Source organism: Nasonia vitripennis, unplaced genomic scaffold (assembly GCF_009193385.2).
Source record: "Nasonia vitripennis strain AsymCx unplaced genomic scaffold, Nvit_psr_1.1 unplaced0174, whole genome shotgun sequence".
Taxonomy (NCBI): domain Eukaryota; kingdom Metazoa; phylum Arthropoda; class Insecta; order Hymenoptera; family Pteromalidae; genus Nasonia; species Nasonia vitripennis.
The window spans coordinates 200,386-220,795 of record NW_022279953.1 but is presented as its reverse complement, the minus strand read 5'-3'; the positions used below and the strand labels follow the sequence as shown (position 1 = coordinate 220,795).

The window sequence follows — 20,410 nt, the reverse complement described above, 5'->3', positions numbered from 1 at the left end:
CTTCTTTCCCTCCGAAAATTTGCAGAGGCTGGATACGGTATTTATTTAGACGATCTTAAGTTAAAAGTTTTTAATAAAGAGACAAGGGAGGAATATCTATCAGGAAATTATGAATCACCTAATTGGGTAGTAAAATTTAACGTTAAAAATTCAGAGACAACAGAAGATACGTGGTGCTGCCTTTTGTTTGTCCATAGTATTAATCGAACACCATACGAATGCCGGTCTCGGGTTCAGAGGAAAGGAAGTTTAATAACTCAAACACTGGTTACAATTACTATAAGTTGATTACTCCATTTATTCACTAAAAACCAACCTTCTTTGCACTCTAATAAAACTCTACTAATGTTCAAATATCTTTCTCGAAGTATGACGCGGCAGGACTGCAGTATCTAGTTTAGCTTGCGACCGGTTCCGTCGAAGGTTCGTAGCGAAGAGAGCGACTCTCGCTGACGATCGTCTCGTCTCCCGAGATAGACGCGCGAAAAAGGAGAGGGAAAATCCCCGAGCGAAGCTACGCAAACGAACATTCGCGAATAATCGAGACGCGTGGCTACTCAGCATACGCCGATATAGTTCGACTTATTATTGGCGCGAACAATACGTGTGACAAATTATAGTAAGAGCAAGCCTAGTGACCGTGGAGGATTTCCTGTCGCAATCTCAGACTACCTCATTAAATAATGAGAAACAAATTCAGAGACCGTCTGAGATTGGGAGGGAGTTTGAAAAGGAAAGTCCCCAAGAGTACAGTCTAGAGTCAGGAATAGGTGAAGAGGAGTTAAAAAGAAAAATACTTGATTTAAATAATTTAATAGCAGAATCAGAAATAAATAAATTATACAATAACAATCAGAAAACTAATTCAGAGAACCCAATGCAAAAATCGAGCCTAAGAATGATATGGCATAGAAGGTTGTGACACACGTCACTTGAATTAGTTAGACATAGAAATCATGGATTGTGAGTCATGTATTCTAGCAAAGATGGAAAATCAACCATTTAAAAATAATAGAACTATATCAGACAGACCTCTTATAAATAACTCCAGTGTCTTATCCAGGGGAAAATCGCTTTATCATAGTGTTTATAGACGATTACAGCAGATATGCTAAAGCATACTGCTTAAAACAAAAGAGTGAATAAGGCAAATGTCTTGATAATTTTCTGACACATACGAGAAACATCCTAGGGAAACATGAGAAGGTATGTTATATCAGAGCGGATAATGGAACAGAATTCACAGGTGGCGAATTCGCAAAGATAATAAAAAGAGAGGGAATCACAAGCGTCTTTGCACCCCCACATACTCCAGAATTAAATGGAACTTCAGAGAGATTTAATAAAACTATTCAGAAGAGAATTAGAGCAACAATGATAGACTCAGGCGTACCAGCCACTATGTGGATATTAGCAACCGAAGCAGCTATACACACATACAATAGAACACCTCATAAAGGAAATAACAACAAGACACCGTTATTCATGTTAAATCCAAACAGAGAAAGTCATGTGAAAGAACGAAGAAGATTCGGATGTGTAGCATACGTAAAAATTCCAATTCCAGAGAACAAATTTTCAGAGAGAGAGCGATAAAAGCCATACTCGTAGGTTATACTCCTACAGGGTATTTTCTATGGCACCCACAAACACTAAGATTTCTAAATTCAAGACACGTAAAGTGCAACGAGAAATTGGTGTATAAAGACACTGTAGACCAAGTAGATAATATTGAATTAGAATTCAGAGATTTAACTGAGAACCAAATTACAGAAGAAAACACAGAGCAGTCGGAGACTGAAAGTCCCAACAATACAGAGGTAATACAGGAAGAAAAGAAGCTAGATTCCAAAACAGAGATCGACAAATCACTAAAGAGGAAAACTAAGTCGAAAGAAACAACAGAAACTTCAATGAGAAAAATTCCAAGAAGACAAGCGAAAGAAAATCCGCTAAGAGATTCAAACTTTATATATAAGACTCATGTCAGCAATTCAGAGACAAAAGATGATCAAAATGCTGATGAACAAGTCTATGTGCAACTAGCGCAAATAAACAAAGACCCTATAAACTTTAAGGAAGCAGTAAACTCTTCTGAAGGAGAAAATTGGAAAAACGCAATAAGGGAAGAACTAAAGTCGATGGAAGAAAATAATGTGTGGGAAATTGTAGATTACCCGAGTAAAACTTCAGAGAATAAGAGACCAAACGTCATAGACTCTAAATGGGTATTTAAGAGAAAACTAGACAAAAACGGTTAAGAAGCTTTCAAAGCCAGATTAGTCATAAGAGGGTTCAAAGACAAAAATAAATATGAACTCAGAGAAACCTATGCTCCTGTATCTCGTCTCCCAGTTATTCGAGCAGCCTTGGCAGTAATAAATAAATACGACTTAGACGCAAGTCAATTGGATGTAAAGACGGCTTTCCTAAACAGCGACCTGGAGGAAACTATATTCATGGAAATACCAGAGGGAATAGACAATTCAGAGACCATGAAAGGAAAGAAAGTCTGTAGACTAAAGAAAACCCTATATGGATTGAAGATGAGTGAGGCCTGCCAAGAGATAATATCCTTAGACAAGGCAATCAGAGATATGTCAGGAAAAACTTGTTATCCTGTCACTATTTGGTGCGACAATAAATCAGCCGGAGATTGTACTCAGATGGACGGATCACACAAGTTGAAAAACTTTGATGATGATCAAGCTGAGATTCAGAGAAAATTAAGAGAAAGAGAGAAAACCGGCTGCAAAGAACACATAGCAGAAACTCATGGGGACTACATTAAGAGATGTGTGATAGAGGGTAAAGCTATGGTAAAATGGGTAGATACTAAAGAGAACATAGCAGACATAATGACTAAACTTCTACCAATACAATCACACAATTACCTCAGAGATAAAATAAATAATTCAGAGATGAATACAAATTGAAGTGACCATGCACTTATTTTTAATTTGTTACAGAATCCCATGAGACTTAGGAGAGCCACAAAGGGAGGGAGTGTCGGCTGTAACCGCAGCGAGCTTCGTGCCTCTCGGTACTGAAGGCGCCATCTCGAGGTGGTTTTTGGAAAAAGCCCTACCTCTACACTCAACGCTTTGGCGCCGCGCCGTTTTTCGTCTCTGTCCTTCTCCGTCTCTTGTGCTGTGCACATCAGAGAGATCTTTGAGAGAAGTACAATGCACGCCGTGTTTCTTTTTTGTATTAAGACAACATAAAATAAAAGCAGTGTGCACTAGTGGAAGCCGATAGAGAGTCTTAAATCCTTCGCCGTGAACTCCGACTAATGCTTACCTTCCAAAAGGAAATTAAATCCAATACTATACAGCTAAAGAGAACGAGTATTACAATTAGAAAACCAATATACGTTGGTCTCAGCATTCTCGATTTGTCTAAAACATTGTTATACATTTTTATTATTCATATATGAAGCGTCGACTTAGAGAAAAACTCCTTTACACCGACACAGATAGTCTAATGTACGAAGTCGTTGACGTGAATATTTATATGAAAGAAGACTTGCACAAATTTGATACTTCTGATTACAAAGAGAACAATCAGTTTGGAATCCCGCGTGTCAATAAAAAAGTGCCTGAATTAATGGAAGCTGTGGCAAGATTATGACGGAATTTATTGGTTTACGTAGCAAAATGTATAGTATTTTGATAGATGGATCCGAGACTGTGAAAAAAGCAAAGGCATAAAATCAAGTGTTGTGAAGCAAACAATCACCTTCGAAGATTATCGAAAATGTCTTGAAGAACAAATTATTGTTAAACGTGAGCAGTGCAACCTTCGCTCTAAATTGCATGTAGTGCATACTGAAAAACAGAATAAAATAGCACTAAGTTCGCATGATGATAAAAGATACTTATTACCTCATAGCACAGACACTTTGCCTTGGGGTCATTACCGAATTATTGAGGGACAGATGGCGCTGGGTGTAATTCAAATAAAGGGAGATAAACAAATGGCTGATACAAGAGGAGAAAGAGTGGGGGAGATGGAATTGGAGAAGGGGTATGAAGCGACCAATACTGAAAAAGAAAGCAATGGAGAGGGGGAACGAAGTGACCAATGAAAACAGCGCAGCACGAGTAGGGATGACACTTTATGGCGATACAGACGAACAAATCGAATACGATGTTTATGAGGAGCTAATGCACGAATGAAATCCATCGATGGAGGGGGCATCTTCCGATAGAAGAGATATTCTACAAGAGGCGATGGAAGGGGCAATCATCGTGGTGGGGAATGGGCTATATCAACCGACGCAGCACGGTGAGGAGCACATTCGAGCAGTCAAGCTTGAAAATTACCTGCCTTTGGAGAAGAAACCAAGACTCACTTAAAATTTCCAAGTAAGTTCATAGCTGATTTTCACTATTTTTGTTCTCAAAGAAAGTATTTTCTCTAACACAAATTTTTATTTTTTTACGTTTTAGAATGGATCTATCTTCACTTAACAAAATTGCTGAGCGCGAGTTCTTGCCCAAGAAGAAAGCCACGGACTTAGAAAAAGATCATGCATACATAATGACTGCGCTCAAGGAAGTAAAGACAAGATTCAGCACGAAGATCATTGCCGAGATCGATGACAGCTTTCAAATATTTTTGACAGAAAAGATCTCATCAGCAATCTTGAAAGATCAAGAACTTTTCAATAATCTCTCTAACACATCAAATAAACTTAGTTTATTTATAACGTATCAGGGTGGAACTTCTTAGGTTCACTACATGCTAAAATAATGAAATACAAAGACTGATAATTGTTAAATACTATTTATTTATTTGATCAAACTTGTGTGCAATTTACATAAATAAATACATTATTAAATACTATCAGGGTCACCTCACTCCTAACGTCGCTCGGTTGATTAAGTATATATATTTATAACTCTAAAGAAAATTAAAAAGTAATAAGATTATAATAATAACTACAAAAAATTAAAAGGTTACTCTATTAAAAATTTCAATGAATCTTCAATAACATAATTATGATAAATGTAGATATAACGCAGCTATATGTGATAAAGTAACTGTGGTATTTGTAGGTACAAATGGTAAACCACCCAAAGATCGAGATGTATGTATATATTCAAAACATAGAGCACCTAATAATATACCGTATATTAGTAAACATGTAGATCCTATGTCATATCCACTTATGTATCCTAATGGAGGTTTTGGATGGATGCCCAATATGAAAAATAAAAATAACAAACACGATATTTCAATGCTACAATTTTATTGTTATAAATTAAGCATTAGAAACGATTTTAATCCTTACATATAATTGAGGAAAATTAACTCAACAATACATTGTTGATGCTTGGGTAAAAGTTGAAGATTAACGATTATTTTTTAAAAATAAACTTTGTAAATTTAAAGTTTCTGTAAGATTTTATTTAAGATTATTATTATAACATGTATAGGGGGCTCAATCTTATGAAAAATTACAAAAATTGGAAACTGTTACATACACAACATTTCATGAAGTAGTTTTAGCTAGAAAATTAATAACCACCGATGAAGAATAAGACAAATGCTTGGCATATAAATAAGCAATCAAGATTGAATTTCCTCAAGCTCTATGTAACCTGTTTGGTTATATATGCGTATTTCATAACCCAGTAAATGTTAAACAATTATTTAAAAAATATTAAGCATATTTCTACAGTCTATCGTTAACTAAAGAAATACGTGAAAATATCTCACTGAAACATATCAATTCTATCTCAACAAGTCACGGGTATACACTGATTGATTTCAATTTACCTAAATTTAGTGAGGATGCTAAGGAAACCAATTATGAAGAATTTTATGCAACAAATAAAATTAAAAATGATTCATTATACAATATAAACATTCCCTGGCGGAAAAATGTGCAGTTTTTTTTAGTTTTTTCTTGTTGTATGTTACTATTTTGTGTTCATTATGTGTTTTTTGTTGTATAAAACTGCTATTTTTTGACCGAATTTGGAAAATTGAAACAAAAAAAAACAGTAAAAAGCTAAGAAAAACTAGAAAAAATAGAATACTAACAAAAAACTCAAAAAATAACTGCAATAAACAGATATAAACTATAATAATTAGTGAAAAACAGTACATGCATAATATAATTGTAATATAAAATTAACGTACAATAATGAATTTAAACCTAAAAAAACAGAAAAAAACCATAAAAAACAGATATAAACTATAAGAATTAATTATTTTAAAAAATCAATGAAGTTAGCATGTGTTCTACTTTTAATTAAACATATAATAATAGAAAAAAAAATGAATGAAAAACCAATATTATTGAATATCAACATGCATAAATAGATTTTAATCACAAGAAATGTTAATGAATAAGAATAAACGATTGCTGCACAAAATTTGTATTTAAATTATAAATGTCTGAGTAAAATATAAAATTGATTTTAAAAGCATTCGTTTTCAATATTAATTAGATTTTTTCATTAATGAGAAGGAAAAATGTGGGGAATATATATGATAGAAAAAATTATTGTAAAACATGTAAAAAATAATTTATTAAAATATACACATCATTAATCACCGAGACATCCTCTTTTTATTTTACAAATGTAATTTTTTGCATTTACTGCCATTAAAATACACTGCCCCTTCAAATCTTCTAATTGACATACATCTAGTTTGTTATATTTAATTATACATTCTTTAATGTGACTAATGTGACGTAAATTAAAGATTGTTTTTTTTTTTAATATAATAGGATTAAAAAAAACCACTATTTTATTTTGACTGTCGTCATAAAAAAAACATATTTTCTTTATAATACCTGTATGACCAGTCTTTGTTTCTATAATTGAATCATTAATTTTTAAATTTTGTGCATACGCACTGGTTGTGTAACGAATTCCTTTGTAAATGAGCTTTTTGTAACTGCAACATATACCACTATAACCCAGTTGTTGTTCTTCTTCAGATAGTTCATAACTCGTCCCATTAATTAAAATAGCTTTGTCAACTCTTACATAATATTTCAGACGACTTTCAAAATCTTCAGTAAATTCAACAACTCTATTTCCTATCTCGAAATTTTGGCAAAATGAAGGAATTGATCTGTAGAACATGTATCTTTTTGCTATCTGAACTGGTATATCAGTAGGACTGGTTTTCATCTGTAAAAGTAATCGATTTTCGTTTTCAAAAGCAAATGCATCGTGCACATATAAAGGTCCTAAATTAATTACACTTCTTGTAAGGTGCAGCAATAAATGAATATTGTATGTCATCTGTTCTTTACCAAAATAGCTTTGGAAGTAGACGACAAATTCAACTAATAAATTTTGTGCAACACTTAATTTTTCAGGTATGATAGAATCACTTATTAAAATTTCTATTGCTGCTACGAGTTTTGACAAGTGCGTTAAATACTTGTTTGGAATTATTCCCTGTAAGGATACAAGACTGTAATTAAGTAACCAAGAACGCCATTCCGAGGCTTTCCATGAATTTCTGTTAGTCAAAGATCTACACGTCCTTGTAATTATTTTTGGAGATTTAAATGACAGAAGGCGAGCATCAATGACTGATAAATCATTTGGTGCTCCTACGTAATAAGGTTCATGACATCGGCCTAAAATTAAATTTGTGTATTGTTCTGTCACACCTAGATATACACAATGCATGCTATCCGGAGTCATTCCATCACTTAAATTGAAATACTCCAAATTTAATAATATGGATGGTCCTTTTACTCCATTAACCTCTTGCGTCTCAATCTGTCCAGATTGTGAATTCACTGATCTCGTTAAAATCATATCCTGAACAATTTTATCATGAGTTCGGAGCAGATGTACATTTTCATCTATTGGATATTTCCTAGTTCCTTCGACATTTTCTGTTGGATGGTAACAAAATGTACAACCAAAAATTCCATTAAACTGCTTCATATTTAATAAAGAACATCTGCAAACAGAATCCACACAACAGCATAAGGCTATAAATTTTGATTTTATTGTTTCATCATCCATTTTCCATTCTATTCCTTCTGTTGCGATGACATTTAATTCTGTAATTATAGGCTGCAAAAAAGTATTCAAAACCGGTTTTTCCTCGTTTACCCATAAACCTACTAATATCATATGTTTGTCTCTTATTTTTGGTGGTAACTCATTGATTTTTAGATAAACTGGCCATGCACTCACTTTGCTCGAGTCACTAGTTTGACACCCATCAGTGTTTAGTATATATGAAAAATTCCATTTGTCGTGTAAAACATTTCCAGGTAAAGATAAATATTCATACAAGTCGCCGTCATACACATCTTCAATATTCTTACTGTCTTGTTTTTGTCGAATATACTTATACTGAAGGTGTTTATTGATCATCGGATTATCCAATAGTTGTTTTAGTTGTGATTTTATATTCAGTGTTAAAAAATACGGAGATTTCTTAACATTTTCTATCACATGTTCACAAGAAGGACAAACTATAGTATTTGAAAAATGTGAACGATTTCCAATATAAATTTTACATACTGGACAATAAATATGATAATTAAACCACTTTTTATTTTCAGGAAAGAAATTGAACAATTTGTATTTACTTAAATGTATGACATCTTCGTCAAATAATTTATTAATTAAATTAAAAATATCAAGCATGGCTGTCCAAGTAAGAGAATGACGTACGCCTAGCATAATGCACATTAAAATAATCTCACCATACCTGACGTTTGTTTTTTTCTGCAATTTTTTGTTTAAATACTGATTTTTCTTAAATTGTTTTGTAATTGATTTGTTGTTTTCTTCTTCGTAAACTGTATTTTCTTCACAGCTTTCACTTTGTACACTTTCTTCACAAATTTCACTTTGTACACTATTGTTATTTGTAAAAGCATTAATCCAATCTTCGTTATTATTATTTTCCATTTCACTGTAAATAAAACAATTCTCTCCAATATGTGTGAAGTCTTCAGACTGATAATCTAGATTTTGAACAGGCAGAGAAACAGGAGATTGTATATCATGAGGTAATGAATCATGATTTTCTTCCTCACTGATTTCGCTATTCTCAAGTAAACTCTGAAAATAAAACATTGTTCTTTAAGTTTAGAAAATTTTAGTTTACCTACGTTTTATGTTAAATTCGTAAATAAAATGTTTATAGCTTACTTACTTTTAACATTTTATGTTTATACAAGTACTCTGTAGATTTAGGAATTCGTTTTTTGCAAGTTGGATCCATCCAATTTTTATACCCCTTTCCTTTCCTTCTTGACATTTTTAAAGTAAAAAATCGTTTTAATTTTTTTTTATTCAAGTTAAACTTTTGAGCAAAGTGTGTATACAATTTGATTTACCAGCTACACATAACCTAAGAAATATACATATGGTATAGAGAGTACTATTTCATACATAGTGTACACACATCGTAAGCATGTTCCGTGTACACTGCACAGGTAAGCATGTTCCGTGTTCCGTTTTTCCATTCCTGTGCCGCGAAGCCCGCGACTGTGCGTGTGCCGTGAACATAGCTATGCAGCCGACGGTAGCGCAAAAGTGCACTTCGGACGGATACCGTGCGATGGGCGCACTGAAGAATCAGCAGCAACATTGTTTCATTCTTTTATTAATTAGTTTATTAATTAATTTTGCCGCCCAACGTCGATGGTATACAGTGTGTGTTCGTAGCTCGGCGGATCATGGTCCATGGATGACGGAACGAAATGTGAATCGACAGTTTTAATAAAACGAACGGACCCATACATGCAGGTTCAGTTCACAGTTTGATATATATATATAGTTCGCAGGTATAATACACCAATACGCGTGTAATACGATTGTAACCTCTTATGCATTTGTCTCCGATGTCCCGCTGAATATATTAGGAAAAAGCTCTGATCCGTCATTCAAAAAGTGAAAGTCGTAAAAAAAATAAAACTGCTTTTGCAAAATTTACATACACATGTAATTATGGCGGCAGAAACATTGTATGCATATGTCTATGTGAAGGCAAAAACAAAATACTACACTTTAGAAGAGTCTGATATTGTGAATTTTAGTTATGAAAATTTGGGAAACCAGAGTGTTGAATTTTCATCAAAACCATTCAAGTGCTATCTAAATGACTCAGAAAAACAGGAAGTGTGCCAAATTTTAATTGTAGCACGTACGTTATAACAAATTTACCTTTGATTTTATTTTGATATACATCATTTCATTAAATGTTGTTAATAAAAATGTACATTTTTTCAGAAAATGCCAAAGATTTGAAAAACTACTTGTCAAAACAAAGAGTGAAAGTACCAAATCTAAATAAATCTGATTTAGAAAAAACACCAAACTTGACACCCGCTGCTGAAAAGCATAAAGCTCAAAAAAATAAAAAGGTATGCAAATTTAATATCGTCTATCGATGCAATTCCGCCTATATATTTTGGTTTTTAATTACAATTTTCGGTATATGTTAATATTCATATCATATTTTTTATAGGTAGTAGCAAAGAAAAGAAAAATTGCATCTGAAAAGACAAATTCAGAGATTATCAGAGCTTATTCAAATGCGAGCGTTAGAACGACAGGTTTACCCACGACAAGCACACCAAAATCATTTTTAAGCATAAGCCCACCTAAATCACCTCCAAACGTATGTACTTTTTTATAGTATACATAATGTTCTTTGTATTTGTACTAATTTTATGCTTTTTGCAGGAGAATCAATCAGATGGTACATTTACGGATTCAGATATTGATCCATTAGCTGGAGATGACGAACAAGCAGGAAATCGCTCAGATTCACCTCCTTTTCAAAATATAGATGATGATGATGGAATGTCAGATAATGGGGAAGAAGAAGAAACTACAAATAGAAATGAAGAGAATGGAGCATCAGGTGAAAGTGATAATTCCTTGTTAGAGCGTACCAAGAAAGAATTTGAGAAAAAATTGGCAGAGGAAAAAAAGAAAAACACAATTTTAGTACAATCAAATCGACTTTTTCAAGAAAAATTACTGCAGCTAAATAAGAAGGCATGCAAAACTGCGCAAACAGGTTAGTTACAAAAAGTTCAAGCTTTGAAATCATAATACAAATTTATTTTTTATTTTTGAATTATTCATTTGAAATTATAATACAAATTCTCATGCAAAAGTGAAGCTCCTTACATGTCACAGCCTTCCAATGAGAGCGAATAACAAATTTTTATTAATTCAATTGCTCGGATGGCATGTTGTTTGTGGTTGGATTCTAAAAGTATTATGCCAACAACAAAGCTGAAATTTTGCATGATAATTTGTATTATGATTCTGAAGACATGCATTAAGTTGTATTTACCTGGAGTTTCATACTTTTACTTATTCGTGTTAAGGTAGTACCGTGCCTGTAGTCAAAATGAGCGTGCACGTGTAATTTCTTGTTTATTCACGATATTTATGTTATTAAAGAATCTGCATAAATGAACATCAACCAAATAATTAACATGCATTGGCATTAAATTACTTTATTCGTCATTATTATTAAAAATTTGTACTAATTAGACTTACTTTTAGAGGTTATTTAGTTAACTATCTTAATATAATAAAACAAACATCGCAAATTGTTTTATTTATATGCATAGATCATATGTAAATATATTTTTATTTTATTTTTATTCATAAAAATAGGTGCTAAAGCTGACAAGGAGTCTGAAAAGCAGCCCACAAAAAAAAGAGAAGGATTCCCTACGCCAATAAATACAGGCAGTGGCATAATGGCTCGTGCCGAAGCAGTAGATAACGCATATTCTAAAGATGAGCCAAGCAAGTTTTATATTAATTTATGCTATGCTACTTGGGGATACAAAGATCTGTCTGAAAGATGCATAAAAAAATCTAAAAAACATTGGATAAAAAAGTTCTTACACCCAAAAAGAAGAGGACGGTGAATCAACATTTTACTCACTACTTAGAGCACTATAATTACTCTGACTATTTAAGTAAAGTCTATACGTCAAAAGCAAATATATATGCTCATAGAGCTATCGTTAATGCCAAAGCTCACATGAAGCTGATAGAGCAGTATCCAGAATTAGGAGAAAGCAACGAGGATGCTAATACAGAAATGATAGAATTATAATAGTATTTTGATATTGTTGATTATTAATAAATATAATATTTTTATATTAATGCGCGAAGAGTAACAAAATATTTTTATATTTTTCAGACTTGTAAAAAATGTAAAAAATCAATAAAAATAATATATAATGACAAAATGCCTAATTCATGCAATTAATCTCCATGAAAATTATTCAATGTTTTAGATTTTATATTAATAATTCTGTAAATTATATTTGTTGTGCATCACTAAAATCGATCTGCTTTTATTAACTTATTATAGTATTTATTAGCTTTGCAAAATTATTTCCTATTTTTTCTTGCTTATTTCTGTATTTTTTAGTTTTTTTCTGTTTTTTTTCGGTTATTTGTAACATAAATTAGTAGATTTTTATTTATGTTTATATTTTAATGCATTTTATTGTTTCGAATTTCCAAATTTGGTGGAAAAAATACATTTTTATACAAATTTTTTTATAACTTTTAACGCAATTATACATTTTTTAACATGTTTTAACAGAAATATTTAACTTACAACTACGATCAACATAAAAGTACAGAATAAAACCATAAAAAGCAGAAAAAAACAGAAAAAAACTAAAAAAAACTGCACATTTTTCCGCCAGGGTTTTAACGAATAAACAACGTGAAATTCTTGATGCAGTAATAAATAGTGTAACTAATAAAGCTAATCAGTGTTTCTTGATTATTCGACCTGGAGGAAGTGGAAAAAGCTACTTACTAAAGACAATTTTCACGCATTTAAATAAAGAAAAAATAAGTGTTTTACCTGTAGCATGGACTGCTAACAGCAAATTTATAAATATGAATTATAAGTAATAATAATAAAAAAATAAAATAGATCAGTTGTTGAGAAAAGATGCGAATGGCTTTACGGCACACAGGAAAATTTAAATAACCCAAAATTTTTATAGCCCAAAAATATTAAAGTTAAAATTTTTGAGAGCCAAAAATGTTAAGGCCTAAAAATATTAAGGCCCCAAATTTTCAAGGCCCAAAATTTGTAAGGCCCGACAATTTTAAGGCCTAAAATTATTTCCGCTTCATAGATGATGTCCAGGTGTCAGAGTAACTCCTAGATGTTAATTTATCGAGAAAAGATGTGAATGGCTTCACGGCACACAGGTACATTAATTACTTTAATATAATAGTAGATAATAACAATTGCTTTCTTATTTATTTGAACCTTGAATAATTCATACAATCTCATTTTTATCTATCCAACTATTATGCTTGTCACTAAATCCTAACCATTTAACATATACGCGTTTACCACTTTTCTTTTTCTACTAAATAAATTTCCAGATACATAGTTTTATGAATACATTAAGGCTTTTCAAATGCTATATTTAACTTTGTTTCTTCTACGAAAAAATATAGTTTATTTTTCCGCAAAACCCAGCATTGTCACATTAGGTATTAATAACAATATATTAAAAAATTAATCAGATGCGAAATATGGGTTGTGCCAAAAAATCAGCTTTATGTTTCTGTATGAGAAAGAATTTTAAATACAGTATTTGAAAGGCCTTTAAGGTATAAAAATCTGTTTGGCTGCTATTTTTTTCGTAAGGGTTCAATCTCTTGAGTTTGAGGGTTACGAGGTTTTTAGGGTTACGGGATTTTGGGATACATTATTTTGGGGTTATGGTGTTTTGGGGTTTTGTGGTTATATGATTTTGGGATTTCAGGGTTATGGAGAAAAATAAATTTATTCCTTGAAATAAGTTAAGGTATTCACACATTCATTTTTAATAAATGATCCATTATTTCATATTAAACGTAAACGAAAATTGTAATACCCGCCATATTTTTCGGGCAGAAAAGACGGGTTCTATGTCGTGTTAGTAACTTTTTTCAAGTTTTACGGCTTAGGCATGTTCAGTACCAACATTTCATAAAATGTAAAATGTTTTCTATAAAAATAAAAAAGTTTATAAATATATATATACATAACTTTTTACCAAAAATACACGACTTATCATATTTAAGTAGATTTTCTTAAAAACTGTAGAAGCTCAGATAACTTTTCTCGATAGATTTAAGTTCAGTAGACAAAAATTTGTAATTCGCATAGTTTTTCCGAGAATAATTATAAATATTGAAAAAGTCAAAGATTTTATCGCTAAAATCGCAAAATGGGTCTTTCTTCCTTGAATTTTGGGGCCCCCGATAACTATTATGAGCCTTCTCAATGTTTTTTGCTTATTCCACATAACTCAAACTATATTTTCACCAAATTTCATTTAATTCCGTTCACTCCATCGTGAAATATTAGGTTTTAATAAAAAAAAAAAAAAAAAATTCTTACACCGTGCGCCGTCAATGTCTATCATGTTGTCTGTTAGTCGTTTGCAGCTAGAAAATAGTTTTTTTTTATTTGTAGAGAATACCTTATTGTTTGGAGTGCTTGTACGTATCCAGAATGTATACCTTGATTTCATGACTTTTATTTTACATTCCGATAAGTATATGAGAGTTTTGCCGGTACTGATCTGATATTTTGCATCTCGAGCCGTCATCGATTTCGTGAACTGGCTCCGTGTTTCTACATATGTATAATTTACTAAGTCTTTTGCATTTATTCATGGTATTTAAGGAGATAGAGATATATGCGTTTGATCCCTGGTCTAGAGCAAAATATTCTGTTTCTGGCCAAATGTAAGCGAATGTGTCTGATGCGTTCAGTGATTTTTGTTTGATCAACAAGGCAGACGCCTTGTATAGGTCGTACTTGCCGTAGTCCAGCAGTGGCAGCCCTATATCGTATACTAAATGCATGTCTTGGAACAGTATTGAGACGTCGGATATTTTAATTAGTTCCGTAATGGACATGTTTGCTTCCGTGGATGGGAAACGTGAGTCAGCTACTAATTATTAACGAGGGCTTCTGATTTTTCTATTTGTTCTGGTGTGACGAAGCGTGGGTGTACGACTACTTGGGTCGCAAAGAGCATAGCGTCTGTTAGGATCTCCGTATCTAGTTCATATTGTATTACGTTGTCTTTCAGTAAGTTTAAGGTTTCCGCGATTTCCTCTTGTTTCTGTAGGTTTGCTTGATTGGCTATCAGCTCATCCATGGTAATGTCTAGTTCGTCGGCTTTTTCATGCAAAATGCCGAATTCTGTATGTATGAGTTCGGTCTGGTTTGCTAGTAATTTCGCTAGTTGTCTCGTATCGTTGGCCGTTATGCTGATTAGTTGCTGGATTTCTTCTCCGCTAGGGTTCCAAATATCGTACAACTAATTTTTCCCATCGCTGAGAACCAGGCTTGTTTGATTCTTGGTTTCTGTGTCGTATTGTGAACTTGTAGTAGCTCTTTTACTTTGTCAGCGTTCCATATTGTCTCTTCTATCTGCTGACGAGTTCGGTGCAGAATGTTTTTAATATACCTAAGCTTCCTAATAACTTGTTCCATATAGAGGAAAATGACTCAAGATTTATGCGTTGTATCATTTTCCATGATGTACTGGAGGTTGCCAACCAATAGTCCTGGGTTATGGTTGATGGCCTGTATGATGATTCCTCCATTGGTTTCCTTGGATGCTACGCACCTGTAAGAGCGGTGTCTTATAGTTGCGTTTCCACGGTATGATAGCGCCGTGATGGCTACTATATTTTGTAATAGATTGTTATTATTGTTCTCATTTTTTACGTCTATAGTTGTCCCTTCGTTTGTATGGTTCAACCCATGGGTTAGTAGTATTAATGCCCATATTCCCGTCAAATTTCGTTTATTTATTTAAATTATTAGGCTATATGGAGCTGGATGAGGAGCATTGTGGGATCCCTTTAATTAGCCAAGGTTTTTAATGCTAGCGAAATATTTATTTGATTCAAAGTTTTAGCCGTGATAAAGCTTTCGTTGCTCATCTGATTCTTCGTGTTTTTTCTGTGCGCTGTCTTTCGGGCGCTCAGATTTCGCGAGACGCGATCTTCGTCTTTCTTCGTCCGGTAGCTCTTCTCTTGTTGGGGTTTTCTGCCATAATTGCATTTTGTCAAGCTCTTCTTGGTTTGTCGGTTGTATGTTTATTCGCAGTCCGATTGCGACTATCGTCCATACACTATCCTTCCGTTTTCTCTTTTTACCTCTTTTCTTTTCCCTTTTTGCTATTCCTGCACAATGGCTGGGGAGCTCGGATTTTCAAAATTCTGGGGGCTTGGCGAAGAGATCGTGGACGACCCGGAGGAGGTAAGAGTTTACTATTGAGATTTTCTAGATAAGTGTTAATAATGCTTTTCTCCTAGGCCCTGTTCGATAATGACGGGTTCGAGGAGCTCCTAGGGCCTGACGGTGGAGTATATCCATGCCACGGAGTGGAATGCTCTATCCTCTTCATCAGAGGGCGTTGCGTCTTCTGCCGGCAACCTCGGGAGCGCCGTCTTACCTCAGGTCAACGGTCCTATGGGATCATCGTCGGTTATGAGTTATATAATCTGATGATCCCTTCCATTGCTGAGGGAACGTGGTTCTCGTGCTACGAGAAGGAGTGGGACATCCCCGTGGATATGGCCCCGTGCTATGTGTGTGGCCGGTCAATCGACGAGACCCCTGGGATGATGTGGCTCCCTGGTCACTGGTGGAGACCAGTGCCAGCCGTTGCCTTTCTTTAATTTAATTATTATTATTATTCTTTTTTTTCTCGTTTATCCCTTTTCCTTAATAGAAAATAATAAAGTGACTCTCCAAAAAACACAACAACCCCAAAACAACAAAAAAATAACAAAAAAATAAAATGAACTGCACCTCAGCAACCAAGTGAAAAGCTTACGATCGTAGTGTAAGTTGGCATTAAAAAATATATAAAAAAGTTAAAAATTTTGTCCTGGACTTGAACTCAGGTCCTCGACTTCCAAGGCGAGCACCTTGTTCGCGTTGCCATGTCGGCTTCTTGTCATGACTCTCACAATCTTATTCTTATGCTGGTTTCGCATTCGTGCTCCGTCGGTAAGGGAGGGCGCTGTATCGGCTAACGATGACTAGTTAGTCTTTCCCTTCTCTTGGTAATTGCAGTCTTGACTGGGACCGCTGTCCTTTTAAGGCATTGCCGACTCATGGCTAACGTCCGTGGGCCTAGGCCAACAGTTGGGCGGCTACTCATGGCGACCACTAACTCTATCCTGTTATATGGAGCAGAGGTGCGGGCCGACGCTATGACTATGAATAAGTATCGGAAAAAGATTATGGCGGTACAGCGAATGGGGGCCCTTAGAATAGCATGCTCCTACCGGACGGTCGCGGCCGAGGCATTGATGGTAATCGCGGGATAATCCCCGTAGATCTTCTTGCGATTGAACGCAAGCAGATCTACGAGGCTCATTTAGCGTCGAATAGCACCTCGATTGCCGCGGAAGAAAGAGAAATAACAATGCGCAATTGGCAGACTAGGTGGACCGATTGTCCAAAAGATAGACTAGGACCCTTATAAAAGATGTGGGCCCGTGGGTGGACAGGAAATGGGGGGAGGTCAACTTTTACCTTACCCAGTTTTTCTCCGGTCACGGATACTTTAGGAGCTACCTGTTCGCGATGAACAGGGTGGCAACACCGGGGTGTAAGTACTGCGGTGACGAACGGGATGACGTGAGATACACGTTCTTGACTGGGCTGAAAAGCGTAGAGCATTGGAGCTGACGATAGATTTAGCATTTCTCCAACTCTCCGGATAATCAAAAAAACAAAATAATAATATTCATAATAATAATAATAATAATAATAATATAATAATAGCATAATTATGCATTATACGAATTTTGATTTTAAAAATTGTCTTCTTTCCAAATAAACAAGAGGTTCTACAAGAAAAATTTTAATTAGAATTACCGGGCAATACCCAACGTGTAGGTTAACATAAGTGCTAAAATAATTAAACATATATTTTGGAGCGCGTTTTCTTTAACAAAAAACATGTGTAAAAAGCAATAGAGCTTGAGTTTTGTATAAATATAGCTGTTAGTGATTATACAAAATTTTATAAACGGTTTACGGGCGTTTGGTCGAAGGACAGTTGGTTGTCGACAGTTGGGTGAACGGACGTTTGGTCGAACGGACTTTTGATCGAACAGACTTTTAGTCGAACGGACTTTTCGTCGAACGGACTTTTGGTCGGATGGACTCTTGGTGGATCCATAGTGGAAAAAAATTCTGCACATAACTGTTTTTAGCTGGAGATTTCAGACTAAAACCGAAGATAACTAAACAAAACAGAAATTTTTAGAGAATAATGTCGGAATTGAAACAAAGACAAAACTTATTTACAGGTATAATTAATTTTTTTTTCAGTTTACTGCAGATGACACCAGATTTTAACAGTTTTTGTTGATTTGAATCTATTATGTTATATTAAAAGCGTGTCATTAAAAAGTTAAGAACTATCAGTATATATCCGAAGATAACTGTTTCGATTGGAAACAAAAATTTGTGAATGCAGAAGACATCTATTATGAAATTAAGAAAACTATTTTAATTTATGAAAAAATTAAAACAACTTGTTGATTTCAAAAGTGGCAAAGCAGCAGAGAGCAAAATATTCGAGTCAAACTTGATGCAACTCCAAAACGAAATGATGCTCCGTAAATTCTATTCATGGCGCATCGACTTTTTTGTTTTAACACTATATTGTTAGTCAACAACTTGTATCTTCTACTATACATATAACTCATGGTCTCATACTGCTATTAATGATATAAAAATTTTAGATCTACCAACTTTAATAAGCAAAAAATTAAATATCAGTTGCATAAAACCTTAAAAATTTATTTTTTTTACATCCTAATCATGAGGGTGTATATATATATATATACACCCTCATGATTAGGATGATATATATATATATATATATATATATATATATATATATATATATATATATATATAATTAGGGCGTATCGAATTTTTTATACGCAATTTGGCTACTTGTAATAGTGCGGAAATATTAGTACAGATATCAAATAAAACGTCTGTAAAATTTGGGCGCATAACAATTGCTTCCGCTTAGTCGAGTCCGCTTTGTCCTCTTTGAAAGAGCGGGAAATTTTACGTTCGAACATGTGATTTTGGAAACAAATCATCTTTTGTGCGTAAATTACCTTTTACATCAGCCGAACCCAGGATGCACCATCGAGGAGGTTGTCAAAAGGATTTAGCATCCCATTTTTTGTTTTTTGTTTTATTTTTTTTGTATTTTTTTTTTGTTTTTTCCCTTTTTGTTATTTTTTGGTATTTTTATGGAATGTTAACTGCAGTTAACCATTGATTAATTGTTCGAAATTACCGCCGTTTTGTTGGATGCAAAGATCAAGTCGAGCTCTGAATTGTCTTATGGTTCTAAGTAGAACATCTCGAGGGATTGCTGCACAAGCTGTACGAATGCGTTCGATCATATTATCTCGCGTTGTTGGCCGTTGAGCATAAACAACATTCTTAAGATATCCCCATAAGTAAAAATCGGGAGGGGTTAAATCAGGTGAACGAGGGGGCCAGGCAACTGGGCCACCTCGCCCAATCCACCTGCCATTGTAGCGGGTGTTTAAATAATCACGAACAATGCGTGCATAATATGGTGGTGCTCCATCTTATTGGATCCACATTCTTAGCCTTGTGGCTAGGTCTACATTTTCTAGTAATTCAGGTAAAATGTCTCGAAGTAATCTCAAAAAGTTTACCCCATTCACGTTCTCTTCAAAGAAATAAGGACCAATCAAATAGCCATTGATGATTCCACACCAGACCATAACACTCCAGCGGTGTTGATTGTCTATGGGCCTGAACCAATGAGGATTTTCATCTGACCAATAATGGCAATTATGTCTATTCAATTCTCCAGTGTTTCTGAATGTTGATTCATCTGAAAAAAGAACGTGCCTGAAAAAGTCTTGATCTTGTTGAATCATTCGTATTGCCCATCGACAAAAACGTACTCGCAAAATCATATCATTTGGAGTTAACTGTTGTGTTAATATTATGTGATAAGGATGATATCTTCTCGCTCTCAATATTCGGGATGCTGTTGATTGAGGTATACCTATTTCTCTTTCTATTTGTCGAGTACTAATGTGAGGATCAAGATGAATAATCGCTAGAATGGTAATAACACGAGGATCGTTTTCGTCGTATTCATGATGACGGCGTTGACGAACAAAAGCTCCATTTCGAGCTCTCTGAGTTAAGGTTTGAATAGTAACATTACTTGGGTGTCTCCTATTGGGATAGCGTTCAGCATAAAGTCTGGCAGCTGCTGCATAATTATTTCGACGTTCTCCCAAAATTATGATCACATCAACGATTTCGTTGGGACCATAATCAGCCATGATCAAAA

At 34.1% G+C, this 20,410-nt stretch overlaps 2 protein-coding genes across 4 annotated transcripts; one reads left to right on the top strand and one right to left on the bottom strand.

The window, feature by feature from the left end:
• Window positions 1–6,520: 6,520 nt before the first annotated feature.
• On the bottom strand, window positions 6,521–9,402 carry LOC116418312. 2 transcript variants are annotated; one of them, XM_031933379.2, is made up of 2 exons: window positions 9,157–9,402; window positions 6,521–9,062 (listed from the first exon to the last, which is right to left on the bottom strand). In XM_031933379.2, exons 1-2 carry the CDS (start codon window positions 9,259–9,261, stop codon window positions 6,561–6,563), a joined length of 2,607 nt encoding a protein of 868 aa, XP_031789239.1. In that variant the 5' UTR covers window positions 9,262–9,402; the 3' UTR covers window positions 6,521–6,560. The 2 variants fall into 2 exon arrangements, with proteins under 2 accessions (XP_031789239.1, XP_031789240.1); XM_031933380.2 differs by having other exon boundaries at window positions 6,521–9,081; window positions 9,157–9,277.
• Window positions 9,403–9,625: 223 nt separating this feature from the next.
• Window positions 9,626–12,229, top strand: LOC116418313. 2 transcript variants are annotated; one of them, XM_031933381.2, is made up of 6 exons: window positions 9,626–9,708; window positions 9,784–10,149; window positions 10,236–10,369; window positions 10,474–10,626; window positions 10,692–11,031; window positions 11,643–12,229. In XM_031933381.2, the coding sequence occupies exons 2-6, from the start codon at window positions 9,954–9,956 to the stop codon at window positions 11,900–11,902; spliced, it is 1,083 nt and encodes a 360-aa protein (XP_031789241.1). In that variant the 5' UTR covers window positions 9,626–9,708; window positions 9,784–9,953; the 3' UTR covers window positions 11,903–12,229. The 2 variants fall into 2 exon arrangements, with proteins under 2 accessions (XP_031789241.1, XP_032458136.1); XM_032602245.1 differs by lacking the exon at window positions 9,626–9,708 and having other exon boundaries at window positions 9,769–10,149.
• Window positions 12,230–20,410: the final 8,181 nt, after the last annotated feature.